The sequence below is a fragment of the Vombatus ursinus genome, unplaced genomic scaffold (genome assembly GCF_900497805.2).
Source record: "Vombatus ursinus unplaced genomic scaffold, bare-nosed wombat genome assembly UNPS02009918.1, whole genome shotgun sequence".
Lineage (NCBI taxonomy): Eukaryota > Metazoa > Chordata > Mammalia > Diprotodontia > Vombatidae > Vombatus > Vombatus ursinus.
This window is the reverse complement of record NW_020949696.1, coordinates 418,128-441,567: the sequence shown is the minus strand read 5'-3', so window position 1 is coordinate 441,567 and position 23,440 is coordinate 418,128. Positions and strand designations below refer to the sequence as shown.

The 23,440-nt window shown below is 48.7% G+C and overlaps 1 protein-coding gene across 9 annotated transcripts in view; it reads right to left on the bottom strand.

Annotated features, from left to right (window-relative positions):
* Positions 1-6,009: 6,009 nt before the first annotated feature.
* Positions 6,010-23,440, bottom strand: part of CELF5 (CUGBP Elav-like family member 5) — a 72,849-nt gene continuing 55,418 nt past the window's right edge. For 2 of the 9 annotated variants that reach the window (XM_027853109.1, XM_027853108.1), the window contains 9 exons: positions 19,353-19,481; positions 18,867-18,946; positions 15,812-15,958; positions 14,519-14,663; positions 13,995-14,141; positions 13,451-13,513; positions 13,285-13,371; positions 11,323-11,466; positions 6,010-6,137 (listed from right to left, as the gene is read on the bottom strand). In XM_027853109.1, coding sequence (XP_027708910.1) covers positions 6,010-6,137; positions 11,323-11,466; positions 13,285-13,371; positions 13,451-13,513; positions 13,995-14,141; positions 14,519-14,663; positions 15,812-15,958; positions 18,867-18,946; positions 19,353-19,481 — 1,070 coding nt within the window. Of the gene's footprint in view, positions 6,138-11,322; positions 11,467-13,284; positions 13,377-13,449; positions 13,514-13,994; positions 14,142-14,518; positions 14,664-15,811; positions 15,959-18,866; positions 18,947-19,352; positions 19,482-23,440 lie in introns of those variants that run through there. The other 7 variants (XM_027853110.1, XM_027853111.1, XM_027853112.1 and 4 more) reach the window with 7 other exon arrangements.

Sequence of the window (23,440 nt, the reverse complement as noted above, 5' to 3'; positions counted from 1 at the left end):
CAAGGCCCTAACATCTCTTCGAAGTTTGACCATTGAGGGTCATTCTGATTGGGGAAGCAGAAACCTCAGACCTTTTTTGAAAATGACGATAACCCTGTGACCCTGGGCAACCATTCCCTACTACATTCACTGTCATTGTTTCTTAGCTACTGGATAAGTAGATCTAAGAATCTGAGGCCAGGAGGCAGAGCTGGGGAGGGAGAGCATTTTGGGCATGGGGGACAGCCAGAGAAAATGGCTGGAGTTGGGAGATGGAGAGTCACTTTATCCTCCCAACTATTCTAGGAGGGAGGTGTTATTATTATTCCCATTTTACAGTTGAGGAAACTGAGGCAGGCAAAGTGAAGTGACTTGCTCAGGGTCACATAGCTAATAAATATCTGAGGCTGGATTTGAACTCAGGTCTTCCTGACTCCAGGCCCAGAGTTCATTCTGTACTTTACAAGGAAAATGCTTTGTAAACCATTTAGAACTATAGAAGAAACTAGGGGAGGAATTGTATAGCTGAGATATTACCAAGGTAAAAGCCGGTGGGACTGGTAGCTATCATCATCGTCGTCATCATCATCAATAAGATCCCTCACAGCTGCGACAAGCTGTGTTTCATGAACCCTGTCCTGTCCCTGTCCTTTATAACTCACATACGTACTTGAGGAATGCTTGAGCATTCAGACCTTTTCTCCCTCCATTCCTGAAGGATTTGGAAACTCCTGTGTTCTTCTCTCATCAGTAAGTCAGCTGCCCATTGGTCACAGGCCAGCCAAGCATCATGGAGGTAGCAGATTATCCAGCCCCTCTTTCTCGCCCCAATAGCCCCCATCAACCCCGTCAGGGTGCTAGGGCAAAGGGCAAAGACAGCTGATGGATAGGGGCAGCGAGGTGGCGCAGTGGATAGAGCACCGGCCCTGAAGTCAGGAGGACCCGAGTTCAAATCCGGCCTCAGACCAAACACTTGACACTTACTAGCTGTGTGACCCTGAGCAAGTCACTTAACCCCAACTGCCTTAAAAAAAGAGAGAGAACTGATGGGAGCATTAGGAACCCCAGGAATCCAGGGGGCAAATGAGATGATAGTTGTAAGTGCTTTGCACAGTGCCTGGTGTATTGTAAGAGCCACATAAATGCTTATTCTATTCCGTTCCTGTCCCCCCACCCCAGGGTGGGTGACATTCTGATTTTCATGTAATTGACTCTGCCAGAGATTTTGGCTATGTTAACCTTGACTCTGAATGGAAGCCCCAGCTGGATTTTGGTCCTGGCTGTTAATTAACATTTAGTAACAATCACAAATAAGAGAGACAGACAGAGAGAGAGAGAGAGACAGAGAATTCTGTTGAATGGAGGCCCTGGGCTGGCTGACTTGGTGACTGCAAGGGCTGGCTGGACTGTTTTCCATTTCTTCAGAGACTGAGGGGCAGACTCACAAAGCACTGGACTTGACATCACAAGGTCCGGGTTTGGGTCCTACTTCTGAAAGTTCCTAGTTGTAGGACCATGCTTCAGTTTCCCCTTCTGTAAAATAGAGGTCATAGTCTCTTCCCTGCCTCCTCGGAGTTATTGTAATGTACGGGCAAGAGAATGGGTGGGAAGTGCTTTACATGTAAGTATAAATGTAGCCTCCTGGTTTGGGTTCTGTCTGGGCTCTTCTGGACTTACAGAGCCACTTGGACTGTGTCCAAGGGCTCCCCAGCTGAGGGCCAACCAGGACTCTTAGGTGCATCTGGGACATGGGAGACCCGGGAGCCCCGGGGGTGGAGACCCCGCATTTGGCTCTGTTCTTGCCTCCGTCGTCTTTTTGTGGTTAGGGAATGAGTGGTGGTTCCGTTTGCAACTTGGGGTCCTCTGCCAGGGCATGTTTGTTCCACTTAAAGGGGGAGCCCCCAGGGAAAGAAACCATTTCCTCAGGAGCCCAGCCAGGTTAAGGGAATTGCCCAAGTCCATTAACTTGCCATAGGGACACAGTATTGATTCCCAGGAGAGCCTGGACATTGTCTTCCCTCCCTCTCCCACCCCCTTCTTTTATATTTAGGAGATAATCCATGTTCTGCCATTAACTCCTCCTGACCTTTGGCAGCTGCAGGTTTTTAGTGTCCTCCTTTGTAAAATGAGATGGTGCCTTAAAGCCCTGTTTAGTTTTGACGTTCTGTAGTCTAAGGTCCATTTGATCTGGAGTTTTAGTGTCTTGACAACCAATTATTTAACAACTGCAGTCAGGTGGTACAATGGATAGTTGGGCCTGGAGTCAGGAAGACCCGAGTTGAAATCCAGCCTCAGATGTGTGATCGTGGGCAAGTCACTTAACCCAGTTTGCCCTATAAAATGAGCTGGAGAAGGAGCAGACTACCAGTATCTTTGCCAAGAAAACCCCAAAAGGGGTTACAAACTAAATAACAACAACAAAAAAGAATGTATGAATGACGCACTTTTAAGTTAAGTCTAGTCCAAGGCTGGGGAACCTGCGGCCTCGAGGCCACATGTGGCCCTCTAGGTCCTCAAGTGGGCCCTTTGACTGAACCCAAACTTCACAGAACAAATCCCCTTCATAAAAGGATTTGTTTGGTAAAACTTGGACTCAGTCAAAAGGCCGTACCCAAGGACCTAGAAGTCTTTGACCATGAAATGAGGGATTTCTAGTTTGTGAAAGGCAGTGGAAGGGTACAGCGGGAAGGAGGCCTTTCAGGCCTGGATTCCACTATGAACTTGCTAACTGTAGGCTTGACCTCCTTGGAGGTCTTCAAGCAGAGACTTGGGTGTGTTCGATTGGGGATTCCCTTAGCGTCTGGGTTAGATGAGATGGCAGGGAGGCTCCTCCCGCCTCCCACATTCTCTGATGCTGTGATTCTGTCGTGTCTAGGACCCTGATCCTGTAACCTCTGTCTTTGACCTATAAAATGGGTGCAAGACCTGCCCCTTGGAGCTGGGGCAAGGTTCAAAGGAGATTGCAGATGGGAGATCCTGCCATCCATCTGAGCTCTCATCACGCTGCCCTTAATCGAGGTAGGGAAGGGAAGAGGCGGAAGAAACTCGAGAGGAAAGTAAGAATAGCTCCTTTAGCAAGTAAAACTTTTATTAAATAAATTTAGGTTCTTTAGACCAGAGAGAGGAGTTTTGGACATTAAGACGATGTTTGTTCTTACCTGTAACATTTGACAGTCACATAGTTCACTCTGGTAGAAGAAACTTGATCTTTGACACAGAATTCAAATCAGATTAACCGAAAATTTCCCAAAGTCTTTTTTTGTTTGTTTGTTTGTTTGTTTAAAATTAGATAAGTTCAAACTTCATGAAATTACTTGTAGCAGAAATAAGGTACAAATCACGTACGTAATAGATGTCAGGTATAAAAATGGTATTTACAACCAGTAAACATGGACTATAGAAACACGCGACTTCCACTCCTGCAGCCTCACGCGCACGCTCACTCGCGCAGGCCACGCGGCCAGTGGCCGGGGAGCCACACCACCACACCGCCACACTCTTCTGAAGGGGGGGTCTGAGGAGCATGGAGGAGGCGGCCTGAGGAGGGCAGAGCATGACGCGGCACCGTGAGGTCCAAGAGAAGCCAGGCAACAGCCCCTGTCTTCCCCCTCGAAGAAGCGACTTCTCCCGCCCTCATTTGCTCTTTTTCTCCCGCCGATGCGCTACCTACGAAGGCTTACACACTTACTCAGGCACGCACACGCACACACACAGACGCACACAGACACACGCACACCAATAGGAATGTTCTTGGTACATTATCAAACTCTGGAATCTTGAAACAAGTTGTTCAGAAGATGGTTGGGGTTTTTTTTTTTTCTTTTTTTTCTTCTTTTTTTGTCTTTTAGGGTATTTTGGTAGAAATGAAAGGGGCAGTTTTCAAGTGGTCCAATTGTTATGTATCTTAGCCGGATCATCCCCTAGTTTGGGAATGAGACTAACCAAGCTTTAAACCTGGTTCTGTGCTTAACGTATGGGATTCTATATGGAGAAAGAGACATATCTGGATAGATACATGTGGGCTGCCTTCTGTATCCTTGGGAAAATCTGTTTTGCTCGGTTCTTCCTGGCACTAGCTCAGAGAAGGACCAAATTGGTGGCAAAAGGCAGTTTCCCTTCCTGCAAAACATCCTTGGAGAAAACGTCGTCCCAAGGGTGTATTTGGTCAATAAGAAATTGGACCAACTGAATACCAGTGAGCCTAGTTCTCTTCATTCTTGACCCCCTAAGTAAGGCAGGGGGTTGGTTTCCAGGCTGGTATATTCAAGGGCAGGAGGCAGCTGCCAGGGAGCTGGGTGAGATGTGGTCCCCTAATTCCCTCCCCCCAGCACCCCACAGAAGAAAGATGGAACCCAAAGCCTGAACAGGATAAGGCTATGAATATGAAGATGGTGGGGAAGACAAGGGCCTAAGCAGGGAAGGTGAGGAGAGTCAAAGGTAATTTTTGTGCCTAAACCCAGGTGCAAGGGGATTCCTATGGGGATGGGATTGAGCCAGAGTCTCAAATCCACGGGCCTGCTGGCCCTCCAAGGACTCAAGCTTGCCTAACCAAGCTGGCCTGAAGGCCATCCAAAGATTCTTCAGTGGTTCACCCAGTTGCCGCCATGGTAACAAGATCCTGGAGGTATATAGTGTTGGAGCACTTTCCATCCTTGCTTCTCCAAAAGCCTGAACCTAATACTGAGCAGAGAGAGAGAGCGAGAGGGTGCCTGATTCTTGCTACCCTTCCGTTTTTCCCTCTGATAATGTTCAGGGCTCGTTAAGTTCCTGTTGAGATGACATAATCCTTCTCCCACAGGCAGAAGTCTCTGCAAAGTTTGGTCCTGTGATTTACTTAAAAAAAAATATATACTGTATATATATATATATATATGTATATATATGAAAGGGTGAGTCTCAAAGTTCTGAGAGTTGTCATGGTGACGTAGAGACACAACAATGAACATTCTGGTCCACAATGCTTCACTCTTTCCCTGTGTCCTCTCAGGGTGGAGAATCCTTGGTCCCCAAGGGGCCGTGTTTTGGTCCCCAGGACATTGTTGGAGCCCCCCGTGGGAAGGATCTCCTTGCCGTCGCCTTCCAAAGCTGCGTTCCTCTCCAATGTTTCACATTTTTGGGGGGGTGGGGTGTTGCAGGGGGGTAGGAAGGGGAGGGCTGGTGTCAAAAACAGTTTGTAATTTACTGGAATCTCCTGGATCTATTTGAAGCTGCAAACCGTCCTCTGGATTTGCCCCTCACCTGATGGAGAAGGAAGGTAAATTATGAGGTGAGTCAGCCTCAGCTGAGCGTGCCTACCCGAGGAGACCTGTAAGAACTTCCGGACCTGGAGCAGAATCACATGCCCTTGTACCCTCCCGTTCTTGCCTCCTTCCCACCCCGGGCTTCCCTTGCTCATGGCTCTCAAAGGGTTTCAGGACAACAGAGGCAGCCAGAAGCCCACAGTGAAACCTCCTGTTAGTGTCTTGGACCAAGGGCCATGAGGATGGAAATTCCTAATGGGTACCACCATGAGTGAACTCTGTCTAGGCTGTTATGCCAAGTATAACAAGCCAGTCAAGGGCAAGCCAGGTCTCCCGAAAGGCAACCCACCAGAAAGAGATGACCTGCCCTCTGTGACGTCAGCCTCTGCCCTTAGTAACCCTCACTTTTGAAGAACTAGGACTTCTATTTCCAAGGGAGAGTAGTATTACTTTAAGCTAGGAAAAGGCTGGCCCTACTCCAAGTGTTGGTAGCAACTATTTTGAGATCTTAAGGAAGCTTGCTGAGAGTACTGGAGGAAACTGGCTGTAATCATTGGGCTGAGCCTGAAGCCCTTCCCCCTCCTCCTAGCCCTCCTTGCCAGAGATGGGCATCTGAAATTAATCAAAACCTATAGGAGTCCCCACCACCACCACTCTGCCACCATCTTGCCTTTCTAGTGGCCAGGCCCAGGACTCACCGTTGCCTTCTGGGCCTGAAACAGGGAAACCATAATCAACCCCTTGTGGCCAAAAAAGAGAGGTAGCTTTCTTACCTGTGCTGCAAGTTCTGTCAGTAAGGGTGGCTGGCATCTTTGGGCCTCTTCAACTGGACCTTCAATCTCTTCATGCCAATCTGGAAGCCATTCATGGCCTGGATGGCCGTCTGGGCACTGGATGGGTTGTCGAAGCTCACAAAACCTGGAGGCCAGAGCAGAGGGGGAGGGGACGCTAAATGGGAGGTGGTATCCAGAACGGGGGAGCTCTTCCTTTGGCTGTCTGGCTCTTAGCAGTAGCACTTAGTGAGGCCAATAACCCTTGCCTGCCTTTATCATCTAGCCTTTAGACAAAAGGATCCCAGAAGTTTTGGTCTTCCTTGAGAAAAAGAAATGGTGGACATTGCTCATATGAGGACAACAAGGCCTAGAAAGGTGAAAGGATAGAAGAGGTGTCAGACCTGAGGCCGATGGTAATAGCGTGCAGCCTACAACCTCCCGAGTATGCTCTGAACCAAACAAAAATGAAATTGGGAAATACTTGACAAAAGAAATAAAAATACAATAAACATAGATAACAGTCACATTCTAAAGCCAAGTTAATACAAGGCCTGCAGACATACTTATGTATCGCTTAGTGGTCTCCAGTTTTATTTGATTTTGATACCACTGGTGTAGAGAGACCTTGACTTGGAAGTAGAACCCCCATGTTCCCATTCCAAGTTTGCCTTTTCCCTCTCTGTGCCTCGGTTTCCTTATGGAGAGAACACTTTGTATACCCACCTTACAGGGCAACTGAAGGATTAAAGCAATTTGTAAACTACAAAATGCTATCAAAATATAAGCTTTTTCTATTGGGTATCTTGCCTAAGGTCAGTGATTGGTAAGCTAAGGTTAGATTTAACTGTAGACCTAACAGAGTTAACTTGAAGCCCTCTGATTTTGAGCCCTGTGTGTGATATCGAAGCATCCCTGAAAGAATTGCTAAGTCCAGTCTATCTTGTTTCCCTAACAGGCCTTACCCCAAAGATGAAAAAAAGCCATGAAGTTGGCCCCATACCAATCAATTCCTCTCCTACCCTCCAATGATCACTGATTTCCTGCCCCACTCCTCTTTTATGCCCAATTAACTTTTTAAAAAAGAGATTATTTCATTTAATATTTCCCAGTTGCATGTAAAATTTTTTAATAATTATTTTTTAAAGTTTTGATTTCCAAATTCTCTTCCTCTCTCCTGCCGCCCCCTGCTCCTTGAGAAGGCAGGCAATTTGATTATCCATTCAGTTAACTCTGTAGTTCATTGTGATGCACAGGTTTTCTATCTTTGCCACTTAGCATCTAGAAAAATTGATAAAACCGAATGAGTAGAAATGATTTTAGGGCTGTTCATGCCTATGCTGGGCCATTAGCAGGGCCTATTAACCCTCAAAAAGTCTGCCTTGAAGGGAGTTTCCTGTCATTGGGGGTGTCCAAGAAGGGGTCAGATATTAGGCTTATGCATTGAGTGAGAGGGTAGGCTAGCTGACCTCTGAAATCTCAATTCTCATATGGCCAGGAGAAGGCCAAGAAACAGAAGACCTCTTTCATCTGCTGTCCCCTCTTTCTCATTCCTAAACCCATCTGTGGTCCTCACCTTAGCCCCTAGTCCATCATCCTTTCTTCCTTGCTCTCCCAGCCTGTGCTCTGCCTTAAGTTACCTCCCTTCTCATTCCTGACCCTCCAGTTGGCCAGCTCACCTGTCCCCCCTACCCACAATCCCTTGCCCCCCCTTGTCCAAACACTGCCCCCTGGCTCACCAAATCCCAACCCTGGACTATGCCCCCCTTTCCTGTCTTAGTCTTATTACTTCCTATGAATATACTGCTGGAAAAAAAGATGCTCTCATTTCCCAAAACCATGCTATCATATCGTATCTCATCTGCATAGAAGTGATAACCGATTTAATGGAAGTTGATGAGACCACCAAAGGAAAGAGGAGGGAAGGAGAGAAGTAAGCCAAGGTCTAAAGCTTTTGAGACACCCACACTTGGTAGGCAGGATAATAATCCAGTAAAGGAGACGGAGAAGGAGAAGAACCAAGAGACAGCAAGAGAAGAGCGTGTCCAGAAGGATGGGATTGTCAACAGTGTCAAAATCTGCATCTGGGGCAGCGAGGTGGTACAGTGTATAGAGTCAGGAGGACCTAAGTTCAAATCCAGCCTCAGACACATAACACTTTCTAGCTGTGTGACCCTGAAGTCACTTAACCCCACTGCCTAACCAAAAAAATAACAAAAAAAAAAAACCAACCCTGCATCCAAGTTAGATGGAATCATCATTCATTCCCCATCCACTAAGCAAGTATGAGAAATAAGGCTCCACCCTGGTCTCCCTTTTCTCTCTACACTCTCTTGATTTGATCAATTACCTTTGTTACTCAGTGGTTCCCAAATATAGAGAAAAATGGAAATATATAGAAGGATGGATATTGATGATAACTATCACAATTTCCCAAGGATACTTAATAGATGTAAATCAGCTGCCATAACAAGATGATCCCTAAAATCTAGAACACTTGATCTCCTAGCCAAGTACATATATGTATATATACCTATCTATGTATATGTATATAGACATGTGTATATGTATGTATACATGTATATATCTACACATACATATGTGTATCTATATATGTATATATACGTGTATATACATATGTATATGTACATATATATATACACAGAGAGAGTATGCATGTGTGTACACACACATGCCATCACCAGAAGACTGTATATGGTATGTATATACCATATAAAGTATGGGTATGTATATATGTATGTGACTATATATATACATACATATATACATATCCACACATATGTGTATATTCCATTACTGGAGAAAGATTGCTATTAAAAAGATGGGTGTTTATATACATATACATATACACAAATATGTGTATGTATCATTTGAGTGTGTCACTTATTTCAAGGAGAAGTTTGGGTTCATTAGTCTGCACAATTTCATATATACCCACACACACCCCATTATCAGAAGATTGATCATATATGTGTGTATGTATGTGATAAACACACATATATGTATGTATCTATGCATACAGATCAATCCAACAAGCATTTTTGACCGAGCCGAGAATCATGGGCTACTACATTTTTGAAGAATCAGAGCTCATGCGTCACCCAAACAGACGTGGACTTGCAGGTGTGAGTAGGTGACCACATCATCCAGAGGAAGCAATGAAAGATTCCACCAGCCGTGCATTACCGGGAAAGGTGGGCTGGTTACAGAGTTATGAAGTTAGCAGATGGCTCATAGTGTCGGGAGAGCTCTGGGAAGGCCTCCCAGCATGTTTGTGGAGGATTTGCAGGACAATATGGGCATGATTCTTCAAAATGGTGAAGATGCCACAGGCCTGATCACATTCCTCCTCTGCCTAAACACATTCAGGGATTCTCTGTCACCTAAGAAAAGACGCAGAGCCCTCTGCCCGGCCTTGAATAAAGCCTCCTCTGTTTGGTTCCCACTCATCTCTCCAGACTGATTTCATCTTACTCACCTGCACATACCCTTCCATACTCCAGCCACACTGGCCTATCAGCTGCTTCTCAAAGTCTAGTTCTGGTCTCTGTGCCTCTGTCTCTCCTTGCCTAGAGTGGGGTCCCTCTTCGTTTGTTCTTCTTGGAAGCTCTAGCTTCCTTCAAGGCTTCGCTCAGGCACTGCCTCCTACAAGAAGCCTTCCTTGATCTGCCCCCTTGACCCCACAATTGTCTGTGTTCTTTCCCTCCTTGAATTATTTCATACTTACTTATTTGTATATGCCCGAATTGAAAATGTGAAGTCATCACTCTTATCTACTTGATAAGGATGCCCCTCTGCCTTGCTCAACAGTAGGTAGCTATGTTCAGGTCCCCTCTGTGGGCTAGTTCATTTAACTTCCCTTTGACTCTTCTGGCTCATCTCTCTCCACCTTAGTTGAAATCGTGGGTGAATATTCCCAGGCTCTATGACTCATAATAACTTAGGATCATAGATTTGGGGCTGGAATGAATTCACAGGATCAAAAGCTGACAAGCCCTCAGAGAGCATCCATTCTACCCCCACTGCCTCCCATTTTAGTTTATCACTTTCCTACTCTCATCTCATGTGATTCTTTTGACCTTTTCTCTTAAATGCTAATAAAAAGCTTTTTAAAAAAAATCAGGATTTTCTAAGGGCTTTGAGCTTCCTTTGGGAGCTCAAAGGAATATAAGAAAAACACATCCTGGTACAGGAGAGTAGAGCAGAAAAAGGTCTGGTGTCCCAGCAGTTTAGGATGTCAGCTACTGAGAGACAGGACAGTGGAATAAAACACGGCAAGACCCAAGCCCATCCGGGAATCCCAAGAGTGGATTCCTTTTCTGTTCCTATCCTGGTTGCCCATCACTACAGGCCTACACCCAGGTAATGATCATGTCCACCATTGCCATCCCCAAGGGTGTGCATGCCCTTTCTTCAAGTGGAAAAGACTTCTCTGGGAAATTCATGTGGGAAGGTGGATTTAAGTTTCACAATGGACTGTAATTGGAAATGTTGACCCTGGGGAAGGAAGGCTTAGGAGAGAACTGTAGGATCCTAGAAGGTCAGAGCTGGGAGGGGCCTCAGAGGGCAGCTAGTGCAATGCTTTCCTCTCGTACACACCCTGGGAGAAGGAGGGATGTGCTCCACAATGAGGACTGTGACCACAGTTTTGGAAAGACAGCAACAATGAGGGCATCATTCCTTGAAAGAGCTAGAGCTCATCCCAAGGATAGAGAAAGAGTTAGAAATCATGCAATGTAAGGATCAGTTTAGGAACTGGGAATATTTAACTTCAAGCAGACTGGGGGACATGGTGGGGAGAGGGAGGATGACGCCATCTTCCATTATCTGAAAGGCCATCATGGGACAGAATGAGCTGCTGTGTTGTGTGGGGTCCTGGAGGGCACAATGGGAGCCATGGGTGCCTTATCACCTGGAATGCCTCTCCATCCTTGTCCTCACCTCCCCCTTTTCTTGTCCAATTCCTCCCTATTCCTCAAGGCCTAACGGGCACCATATTCTCCATCACTTTCCCTGGTTTCCCAGCTGCACATGATCTCATAACACCTTGTTTTACTTCTATTTACATCAAGTGCCCCATCACTTTCAACATTCAGTCAATGAACTCTTTAAGAACTGGGCCTCAGCCTCCCTCAGTGATGAACCCAGGGCTTTGCCCACAAGAGGCACCATGCTTGTTGGCTGATGGCTGAAGGAATGGAGGTTGGAGCCATGGCAGAATTGGCACCGTGGTCAGTTGCTAATGCCTTGCCCTGGCCCAGGGATCCATAGTCTGTGTGTTGGGCTGTTGATGGGATGGAACGGTCACTCACCGAAGCACTTGCTCTGGTTAGTGGCTCTGTCCATGAACACCTTGGAGGAAATGATGTTGCCGAAGGGCAGGAACATTTGCATCAGCTCGCTGTCTCCAAACTCCTGGGGGAGGTGGTAGATAAACAGGTTACAGCCTTCGGGACCTGCAGGTAGGGGGAGAGAAAGACATAAAGCCCCCAAGGAGAGGAGATGGGACCCCATGAGGATCCTGAGCACCGGGTCATGCAGAGGGAAGTGTATCCACTCAAAGCACAAGACCACGTAATCTTCAAAAGGAGAAGAGCTGCTGCCTGGGGAAGCCAAACCCTTAGAAAATCCTGAACTACTCACTTCCTGCTAGTGGAAGGCACTGGGGCAGCTTTATGGTCTGGACTTTAGGTCTGGCTAAAGACTAAGGCAAAAATGCCTCAAGGTAACCCAATCACTCACTAATGTGCAAAGCGCCTTGTATGTGAATAATAAGTCCCAATGCCTCCCACCTTTAATCTGGGAATGCTTTAGGGTTTCTCATCCATTCCCCTTCCTCACCACAACCCAAGGAGGGAGATGACGCAGGGGTTATCATCTCCATTTTAGAGAAGAGGCTGAGGCACACCCAGGGTAGAAGCCAATGGCAAAACCCAGGCTGAGGTCTTCCCTATACTCTTCTGCCATCCCAAACCTATGTGGATTGTCAGTGGCTGAGCACAAGGGAGCTTGGGAATTGGGTACAGGGAAAGGGGTGGCTTTCTGTGCGGGCTCCAAGCAGGTGCCCTGAACCGCATCCCTTGAGATAATATCAATTTTGGTGTCATGGAAAGAACCCTAAAGTCAGAAGACCTGGCTTCAAATCGCCATACTACCTGTATGACCTTGGGTAAGTACTTCTCCTACCTGAGCCTCGGTTTCCTTATTAATAAAATGAAAGGGTTAGACTAAATGATCACTAAGATGCTTGGTGGTTCTAAATCTCAGGATTCTGTGATGCAGTTTGGGACCATTCAGGTCGCTGCTATCCTCCACTAGACAGATATGTGACTCAGAGGCATTGCTATGTGTTTGCTATTAGTTTGAGAGGCATTCCATTGATATAAAGGAGTCAGGATGCCCAAGTCTGGTTCCTGGGTTACAAGTTGGATAAGCCTAGACAAGTTGCCCAGCCTCTCTGAGTTTCAGTTCCATCACCTGTAAAATGGAGATAATACCCCAACCCCACTCATGAGCCTCTTTTGAGGTGATGTGATAGCTAACATCTGGGGCATCCTTAGATTAGAAGGCTCATGTATCCAAAGAACTCTCAACCTGGAACCTCTGTTAGCCACAGCCACGTAAAATGGCCCCAGCTACATAAAATGAAGGCTACAATGAAATTAGGCATGGCCTAAAGGAAATCAGGATGTGGACTCAGGAACATATATACAAAAAGGTGCCCATTTCCCAAGGAGCCCTAGGAAAAACTGACCCATCATAGGTGGGAAAGGGCTAGAAGTTGCTCAGCAGGCCAGATGGTTCTGGCCATTGTGCTTACCCTTCCTGTGGGTGAGATTATTCAGGGTCTTAGGGGGGAGGTGGCAGAGGACACTTGTCCCTTCCCCTGTTGACATCTGTTGTGACCAGCTCCTACCTCATTTCCCCTGCCTTTGGCTTGAAGTGAACTCTCCTTCCTTTGTACCTCATAGGCCTTATCATGTCCTGACCATTACTTTTGTTTTTTGTATCCTTCTCAGCCCCGTTCCAGACTGTGGGCTCTCCAGGGGCAGGGGATCCGTCTCTCTGTCTGTCTGGTAGCCCAGCTCAGGGCAAGTGAATTGAATCGTTGATCTCATTTTATCCTCGGGGATTATTAACTTCATTTTATAGGGGAGGAAACCGAGTCTCATTAGAGGGAAGGATCTTGTCTTGGGTCCCCAGGATGGGTTGAAAATGTAAACCAGTGCCTTCATGGCACTGGGCAGAACAGGGAGGGACCAGGATAGTCTCACCTTCTCGCTGCTGCTGCTGCTGGATGATGGGCGGAGGCTGTGGAACGCTGTGGGCAATGGGCGTGATGGCCGCAGTTGGATACATCGCTGGGGAGGGGGAGACAGAGGGTGAGGCGTGGAATGAAACCAGGCAAGAGGCTGCAGGGCAACAGGGAGGTATGCCTACCTGTGTACTGCTGGACTCCTGAGAAAGCTGGATGGAGGGTCTCAGCCATTGCGGGACTCTGAGCTGGAGAAGAGACCAAGGGCTGAGGATGACCTTGAAGACGGGGAGGCGCTCTCACCATTCTGTGCCCCCGTCCCTCCTCCCATCCCTACCCCTACCACCACTTGCCACTCTGGGGGCTGGGGGGCTGGATGGGAAATGAAGAGCCGGGTTGTGTGATTCTGGAGGGAAGCTTGACCCAGGGCATAGCAGAGGTCATAGCACCGTAGAAGCAAAAGCTAAAAAGGGACCTTAGAGATCAATGAATCTAAACTCATTGTAAAGGCCAGAGAACGAAAGGGATTTGCCTGATGCCACCTTGAGAGCTTCTTATCTCCCATCCCCCCATCTTCCCCATCCCCCTTTCTTGTCCATCTATCCCCATCCCTCACTGTTCTCCTTTGCTGTCCCTATCCCCGGGCTTCCTTTTGAGGTCTCCCAGTCCAAGGCAGCTGGGACATTTGAAACTCTCCTCAGCAGAGACCCTTCACCCCACCCCTGTTACCTGGGTAGGGCACAAGACCATTGGCGTATACAGTTTCTAAGGCCGGATGCCCACCAGGGAAAGGCACCACACCTGCAAAGCCGTTGGTGATGGGGGTGACAAGACCTGGCACAGCTGCTGTTCCTAGGAGTGGTGGAGAATGTAGCCCTAGGAGAGGAACAGAGCCAAGGTTTTCAGTCATCAGAAACATGCAAGACCCACCTACTCATCCCTCAGTCCTGTGGGCCTTCCCACTTGGAAATCCCTAGGCTGGGCATTAGTTTTAGTAATATTGTGCTCACTCAGGGTCCTGAAAGAGGGTTATTATTCTAGGTCATATCTTTCAGAATCAGAGGGGCCTTGAGATTTCATCTAATCTTCTAGACTTCTCCCATTTTATAGAGATGAAAACTGAGGTCCGGAGATGGGAAAAGCCTTAGACCAAACAGCTAGTGAGTGAGAAATGAGATTTCTTGGCCTTAGGACTTCTAATCACTGCAAACTTCCTCGAGCCTGGCTACCTGGAGCCTGTGCCAGCCACTCACCAGATGCTGGGGCGATGGGTGTAGCAGGAATCCCATTGAGGCTTACAGCGCCAATCTGCTGGATGTGGCAGGGGGAGAAGGCCACACCTGGGCTCAGGTAGCTGCCGTGGGAGGTGGACAGTACTGTGGTTTGCTGCTGCATAAGCTGGGGCCAGACAGGACAAGCTGATGTGACAGTGGCCAAAAGATCTCCTCCCCCTCTTCCTCCTCCATCTCTTCCACCTGCTTCTCCTTCTCTTCTTCCTCCCCCCTCCCCTTCCCCTGGGACCAGGGCGTACAGGACCGAGGGTTCTCAAGGGGTTGGGGACTGTGGCTTTGAAGGGCTTGGGTGGGTCCAACCCTGGTCCCCAATCCAGCTGCTACTCTGTCTGACCACACGAGGGCATCAGACTCCACTGAGAGTAGGTCTGGCAGGGCTGCAGGATACAGAGATACACAACCCAGTAGCCACACGCATCCTCCATCTACCCAACAGTTGGTCCCAGGCTCTCTGTTAGCCCCCTCCTCTAGTGGCATCTCCCCTAGAGAGGAACCGCACTGAACCATGCACATTCTTGTTGGGTAGGGAGTGGCTCAGGGGTCAGGCTGTGTCTGACCTCCATCTCATTAGCCCTGGGCACTAAGCCCAAACCCAGTAGCCTCCCTGGTCTTTCTCTGTGTCTTCTGACCTGGTTCCAGGGGCAGACTTCAGGATGAGTTGTCAGGATGGAGGGGGGAAGCATCCCATGGGGAGGGCTGACCCCACAATGGGCATATGTCCCAGGCTCAGTGTAGTGGAGAGGGATCCTAACTCCCCTGTCCCCAGGAGCAGCCCCCCACTATTTCTACTTTCCTCTTTTCCTTTTCCTCCCATCCTTCAAAGAACAAAGAGATAGAGGGACAGAAACAGACTACAGAAAAGAGAAAAAGACAGAAACAGAGGGACCTAGTCAGAGATAGGCAGATAGACATGCCACAGAGAGAACTGGGTAGAGAAACAGAGACAGAGGGAAAGAGAGACATAAGTAGAGAGGAGCTGAGTCAGAGAGAAGATTGGGTAGACAGAAACACAGAGGCGGGAGGAGAGAAATAGAGGCTGAGTGAAAACAAGATGGGCCCAGAGAAATAGAGAGATGCTGGAAGAGATGGAGAGAATGGGAGATGGAAAGAGACAAGAGATAGATCGACAGACAAAGCTGAGGCCAGAAGGGCCAGGGTCAAGCTGAGGAAGAGGAAGGGAAGGGGGAGAAAGAGAGACAAAGATGCAGGAAGACAGAGATATCACTGCCGAGAGATGGGGATAGGGGTACTCACGGCCTGCGCGTAGGCACTGTAGGGGCTGAAGGGCAGTGTAAGGGATGGCGTGAAGATGCCCAGCTGGCCTACCATCTGCTGCATTCTCCGAAGGGTCCTCTCCTTGTCTGTGTCCGCGAACTTCACCACCAGGCTGGAGGAGGCGCCCTGGGCAAGGGGCAAGGGCCAGGGAAAGAGAGGGGCAGCAAGAAGCCAGGGCCCAGGAGAGGTCTGCCCCTCTCTCTCCCCCACTCCCCACGCGGCCAGCCCATGATAATGACACACATACATGCATACATAAATACACACACACACACACACAGAGCATCCTGCGTCCACCTGGGACCAAGCCAGCAACCTGATCTACCAATGCCCAAGGCTCAGGGGTGGTCCCAAGCCAACAGAGCAACTCCCACACAGACCAACTGAAATGCAACTAGAGAAATGGCAGGTGACTGAACATTCACATAGGCAGATGTTGACATGACCACAAGGCAGATGGACTACAAAGTCATGCAGGCAGAGTGACCACACATCTTCCCCAGCAGGAGATCAGTAGAGAGGAGGAGGGAGAGGGGGACACGACCCCAGATTCCCTTATACACACATCCATACATCTTTCACAGAATGTCAGAGCTGGAAGGGGCCTTAGAGACCATCTACCCTAACCCTGTTTTATAGAGGGGGAAACTGAGGCTCAGATTTAAGGGAAAGGATTTGTCTAAGATCACACAGTGAGGTAAAGAAGAATTGGGAACAGAACCCAGGTCTTCTGGCTCCTAGCCCACTATGCTAGGCTGCCTCATCTCTTATGACAGTCATACTCCCTACTTACACACACACACACACACACACACACACACACACACACACACACACACACATCCCAATACACTTAGCCACATCCCTAGGCATCCCGACCCTGGGGCCTGAAGCAGCAGATCCCAGAGGTGTCCATGACAAGACAGTGACCATCATCCCATGATCATTGAACACTATCCAATACAAACACTGCTAATGCCCACTTACAGCTTCTGAATGGGTGTCTGCCTTCTCTTTATACTCATTACTCCCCCCCCACAACCAGGTCCTCCTTCTTGTTTCCCTGTCTTAAGTAACCTCTCAGAGTCTACGGAGTCCTCACTCCCTCTCTGTGTAGGAATGCCCTCTACTCAGAATACCTTCTATGGGTGTGCTTGAAACCAGCTCCAACCGGCCTGAGAAAGCAGATTGTTAAATTTCCAGTGGGAGCATTTATACCTCAAAAATCAGCAAAGCTACAAATCAGGACTTGATTTATTGTTTTGCTGATTGTTTGGGGAAATGTTAATAATATGGAGCAAGCTTTAAAAAAAAGTGTTGTGCATATATTGTTTGTTTGTTTGTTTCTTTTTTTTTTTTTGGAGACCTGGTTGTTAAACATTTATGAGCACACTACATCCTTAACTGGGTTCCATAGAATCTCAGAGTTGACTATACCCTCCTCAGTGGCCATCTACTCCAATCCATACCTGAAAAATAATCCTCCAATGTAGCATGCCCATCAGAGAGCCACGTAGCTTTTATTTAAAGGAGCAGGAGAAAGCCTCCACCTGCGAGGCAGTCCAGTCTACTGAACCAATTGTTTAGAAGGTTTTCCCTACATCAAAACCTAAATTTGCATCTTTACCACTTCCACTCATTACTCCTAGTTCTTTCCTTTGGGGCCAACAAGCATGTCTACCTTTTCTTCCGCATGATGGCCTTTGCAATACTTGAAGACAGCTGGGTTATTACCCATTGAGTCTTTCTTTCTCCAGGCCAAGTTTCTCCTACAGCATGGATCCCAGGTCCTTCCCCACAGCCGCTCGCCATCTTTATCAGCAGCTGGCTTAGAATGTGGCTCCAGGTGTGGTCAGACTCTGGCTGGCATCCAGCCCCTGCCTGCTCAGCTCCAGTGACAGACCTTGCCCGATACCCATTCCCATTCCATTGTGGGACAGCTTGGTTGGCCAAGAAGTTACTCTTTATTTGGACCTGAAATGAGCCTTCCTATGACTCTTGTTTCCTACTGCCCCTAGTTCTGCTCTATGCTGGGGCGAAAGAGAACAAGTCTACTCCGTAAAGGCCCTTCAGTTCTTGGTGCTTGTGAAGACTTCTGCTCTTCAGAATGAACAATTTCCCTTCCTTCAGGCTCTCACCAGGACTTTTGAATGAGGCTCATAACTAACCTGCCTGCCACCAGTTTTTCCTTTCCTTTTATGATCTTTTTTTGCACAAACAACCAGAGTCGTCTTTCTACAACCCAGCTCTGGTCTTGTCTCTACCCTGTTCATATACCATTCCTGGATCCGCCGCAGCCCATGGGCAGCAAGTCCAGACTCTTTAGTCTGACATTCAAGGCCCTCTCTGATCTTCCTCCAGACTCCCTCTCAAGCCTTGCTTCATCTCCCTGCCGGGCACCATCAACTCTAGCAAGTGTGGCCTATTTGATAGTTCTTGAAGACACCATACTCTTTCCCACCTGTAGATCTTTGCTCACATTGCCTGCTCTGCTCTTCCCTACTCTTCACCTGGCAAGATCCCCCCCCCCCCATCTTTCAAGGTCCAATTCAAATATCACCTCCTCTGGGCAGCACGCCCTGATACCCTAGACTGGTAGTAACCTCTTCGTCCTCTGGGTCCCAAGTCTATCTCTCTCCTTTGTCCCATACTATCGTGTATCCTAGTTACCCCCTCTTATTCCTCTGCTGAACTGTGTGCTCTCTGAGGGCAGGGGCTGGGACTTAACCCTGTTGTCTCCCGTTGTGTAGTGGGTGTCCACTGACTCGTCTCCTGCATAGACCACTAAATCTGGAAGGAGCCTCAGAGACCGTTGGGCCAGTGACCTCTAAAATGGAGGTTTGGAGAGAAGGAGCTTGATGAAGATATGCTGGGTCAGCAGCAAATCCAGGATTAAAGGCCGTATCTTCTGGTTCTGGGATGTGCCCAGCCTGGGTACACCGGGAGGGACGGGGCAACCTGTAGCCCTGGTGTCCCCCTTCCCCTCCTTCCATCCCCCCAGGAAGGGAGGAAACCTCTGGCATCTCATACTCACTGGCATTGTCTGGCTGCCATGGAGGGCATGGATGGCAGCCTGGGCTTCCGTGTGGGACGAGAACTTCACAAAAGCACAGCCTGTGTGGGGTAGAGAGGGAGGGACAGATAGGAGGGTGAGACAAGACCTTTTTCCTCCCCTTCCCTTCTCAAGCCTTAGTGACTAGTGGGAGGGGGAGGGCAAGCTTCTGACATCACACAGACGGACATGACAGACAGACACAACTGTATGGTGAGACAGGCAGTCAGATGACCAGAGCCGGGAAGCCCGAAAGAGACAGAGGCCATCAGACAGTCACATGCAGTCAGCCAGGTGAACTGAGGGAGTTGAATATTGACAGAGACCAGTAGATACGATCAGATGGAGGAGAGCCAGGCACAGTTGGGTGGACAGGTAGACAGGCAGACAGGCGGAGGAGTGGCATGCCCTTGAGGACCATGAGAGGCTCCCTCCCTCCCTCCCTCCCCTCTAGGGCACATGGCGCACCTTTACTATTCCCATCGGGGCCCCGGAGCACGGTGCACTCATCGATCACCCCAAAGGGCTGGAAAAGTCGGAGAACATCCTCCTCAGATTGCTGCTTGTTCAGCATGCCCACGAAAAGCTTCCGGTCCCCTGTGGGGGGGAGATGGAGACATCAGCCTCAACAGGGCCAGGTACCCCAGGACCGGGCAGGAGAGCTAGAGCCAGGGATGCCCCCAGAGGAGATCCTGCCAGGCCTTTAATCACCCTCTTTGTTAGACCTCACCCCTGGGCCTGTGTCCCAAGAGAAAAGAGGAGGGGATGGCAGTTGGCTGAGATGGGGAGGACAATGGGGACACAGACTCAGGTACATGGGGGCAGCAAGGGGCAGGCTTCTGATTCTTTCTCTGAAGGGGGGAAATGCCATAGGATCCTAGCATCCCAGAGGTCACCATCATCTCATTAGCCTTCCTGCCTGGGGTTCCTCTGGACTTTCTTTAGGTGCTTCCAGTGATGGGGAGCTCACTCCCTCCTGCTCAGCCCATTTCATTATGGGAGATCCTTAATTGGTCACAGTGGGAATCTTGGTTTTTGGAGGCATTAACTGGAGTTACAGCTAATAAGTATCTGAAGCTGGATTTGAACTCAGGTCCTCCTGACTCCACAAAGAAGCAATCTTAAAGATTTTTAGTCCAGCTTCTTGGTTTTGGGGGTTTGAGGAGACAATTGGGGTTAATTGGGGTTATAGCTAGTAAGTGTCTGAGGCTGGATTTGAACTCAGGTCCTCCTGACTCCACACAGAAGGAATAGTAAAGATTTTTAGTCCAGTTTCCTCCTTTTACAAGTGAAGAAACTGAGGCCTCAAAAAGTGAATTGACTTGCCCAAGGCCACACCAGGAGTATGGAGCAGAGCTGAGATTTCAACCCAACCAGGATTCCACATCCAATATTTTCCCATTTTATCTCATAGAACATTCTTCTTTATATTGAACTGAAATCTGCCTCCCTAGAAATCCCCTCCATTGCTCCCGCTTCTGGGCCCAAGGCAAGCAACACTGCTCCCTCTCCACTAAGGAGACTAATATCAGCTGCCTGGAACACTTTGCTCAGGGTCTAGGTTGGCAGGTATAGGTCCGGCAAGATGGCCTCCAACCCCTTCTCCCCTTCCTTGTAGGACGTCCCCCCAAGTGGCTCTTCCCATCTCTGAATTTCTCTCCTCTCGGGTCCCTATCTGTAGATCACAGAGTCTCAGGTTTGGAAGGTGACCCAAGACCATCTGGTCCAACCTGCACGGGGACAAGAATCCCCCATCCACAACATTCTTGGCAAGTGGCCCCCAAACCTTGTTTGAAGACCTCCAACACAGAAGGGTCCTGCTAGCTCCTGACGCAGCCCCTTCCACGTTGGGACCCTTCTCATACTCAGGAAATGTTTTTCCTGACATCAGATCTCAACTGGCTTCCTTGCAATTTTCACACCCAGTTTCTGGTTCTGCTTTCTAGGGTCTCTCCAAGATAGCCCTCCAAAGACTTGAAGAATTCCTCTCTTCTAGGTGGAAGCTGGTGGTACAGTGGATAGACTGCCGGGCTTAGACTCAGGAAGGCCCGCCTTCAAATCTGGCCTTCCTAGCTGTATAACCCTGGGCAAGTCATATAACTTCTTTCTGCCTCAACTTCTTCAGCTGTAAAATGAGGATAATAATAGCATCTACTTTACAGGGTTGTTGGTGAAGATCAAATGATCTTGTAAAGCGCTTAGCACAGTGCCTGACATAGAATAGGCACTATATAAATCCCCTTCCTCCCTCCCTTCTCCAGGCTAAATATTCCTCTTTCCTGATTTTCACATGGAGTGATTTCAAGGTCCTTCAACCTCCTGGTTGTCTTCCTCTATTTCTTCTCCAGCTTATCAGCCTCCTTCCTAAAATACAGTGCCCGGAATTGCACAGAATATTCCAAATAAGGCATGGGCAGGGCAGGGCAGAATGAGACCACTGCTTCCTTATTCCCAGACCCTATGCCTCTTTTAAGGTAGATATTTGCTTTTTTTGACTTTGGATATCACAATGCTAATTCATTGTGAGGGTCCATTAAGACCCTCATAGCTTTTTCAGTTAAATTTCTTGTCTAGCCACACCTCCCCTTTCTTGTCTCTGAGGTTCTATCTACCACAGAATCACAGAAGTATAGAACATGAAAGTAGGAAGTGACCTTAGAATGTAGAATGTAGGCTATTGGGCTTAGACAGGATCTTAGAAAATATAAGAGAATGTTGGAGCTGGAAGGGCCCTTAGAACATAGAATGGCAAGACTGGGAGGGCCCTTAGAACAAGGAATGTCAGAGCTGGGAGAGGCCTTAGAACACAGGATGTCAGAGCTGGGAGGACTGTTAGAACACAGGATGTCAGAGCTAGGAGGGCCCTTAGAACAAAGAATGTCAGGGCTGGGAGGGAGCTAACAATGTGGAATGTCAGAGCTGGGAGGACCCTTAGAACATAGAATGTCAAGACTGGGAGGGCCCTTAGAACAAAGAATGTCAGAGCTTGGAGGGGCCTTAGAACATAGGATGTCAGAACTGGGAGGGTCCTTAGGACACAGAATGTCAGAGCTGGGAGGGCCCTTAGAACACAGAATGTCAGAGCTGGGAGAGTCCTTAGGACACAGAGTGTCAGAGCTGAAAGGGCCCTTAGAAAGAGAAATGTCAGGGCTTAGAACAGAGAGTGTCAAAGCTAAGAGGTAGTTTAGAGATCATTTAGTCCAGTTATCATTTTACAGAGTGGGGAAAAAAGATTCCAAGAGCAGAAGGACTTGCCCCAGGTCAAAGAGAGCCAGTAATAGAGTCTGGGCTTCCCAATTCTCAGGCCTGACTCCAGGGACAGAGACCCTCCCAGAGCCTCGGCTCTAGGATGCCTGGAGAGAACATACCCCCACATCCCCATCCCTGTCCAGGCATCCTCCTCTGTCTGCTCCATCACCCAAACCAGCTTTTCACTATGGAGTCAACAGGTTGGTCTGTCTGTTGCCAAGGAAGGGGGAAGGCACCGGGTCTAAATCCAGGGGAGGGAGTGGGCATGGGTGCCTTCTCCTACTGGTTCTCAGAGTCACCTGACCATCTCCTCCCTGCCCCCCACCTCCAGTTTCTTTTTTCCTTTCCTTGGCCTGGCAATTTCCTGCGCTGTCCAGCAATCAGGAACATTTTATCTTCTCCTCCCTCAATGTTGAGTTGCATTGCCATGGAAACCTGTTCTTGTTAGTCATTGGTGGGATTGGTTGGGGTAGGGGGAGGAAGCGGAGGGCATCGAGGAGAGAAAAGCATCTTGTGTGATGGAACCCTGACAGAGAATACTGGAGGGTGAAGGTCTGAACCGTAGGAGGCAAACACTGAGAGCCGCTCGGGGCGCCCAGCTCCCATCCACCCTCTCTCAGTGCAGACCAGTGTGCTGAGCAGGCAGCCAGAGGTGGGGGAGGGGGCTCCACTGCCCCCAGAAATCCCTGGTGCAACCTTTCCCCCATATCCATCTATCCTGGTATATATGTCTCTCCACTACATCCAGGGAGACACCCAAGGCACACCCGCTCCCTCTCCTCGGAGATGGGGAATCTCTGATTCCTTAGGCAAGCTCTCGCTGTCTTCATCCCTCCCCACAGATGACGAAACGGTCCTGGATGGCTTAGCGTCTCTTTGGGGTTTTGTCCCTTTCCCAGCAGTCCCTTGGAGGGTGATAGGGGCCCGGGGCAATTGGGGAAACAGCTTGGGCTGGGGCTTTCTTGCATTTCTTTAAGGCAAGGGGTAGGTGTAGATACCCACCTCCATGCCTAGCTAGGTTCCACACTCCTTTGCCCTTTAGGTTGGGATGGCTAACCCCCTCTAAGGAGGTCTGATCAGAAGACAGAACAGTCTCCCTTCTCCTATTGTATGGCGATCAGGCGCCTGAAAAGCGAGACATTCCTCACTGCTTCCCCATCATTCCTGAACAGCTGCTTCCCCAAGGATGGAGAAGGCTTCAGAGGCAGAGTGGGGAGGCAAGAAGGATAATAATGATTATAATAGCTTCCATTCTATAATAACATACAGTTTACAAAATGCTTTTCTCACAGAAATTCCTCTGGGGT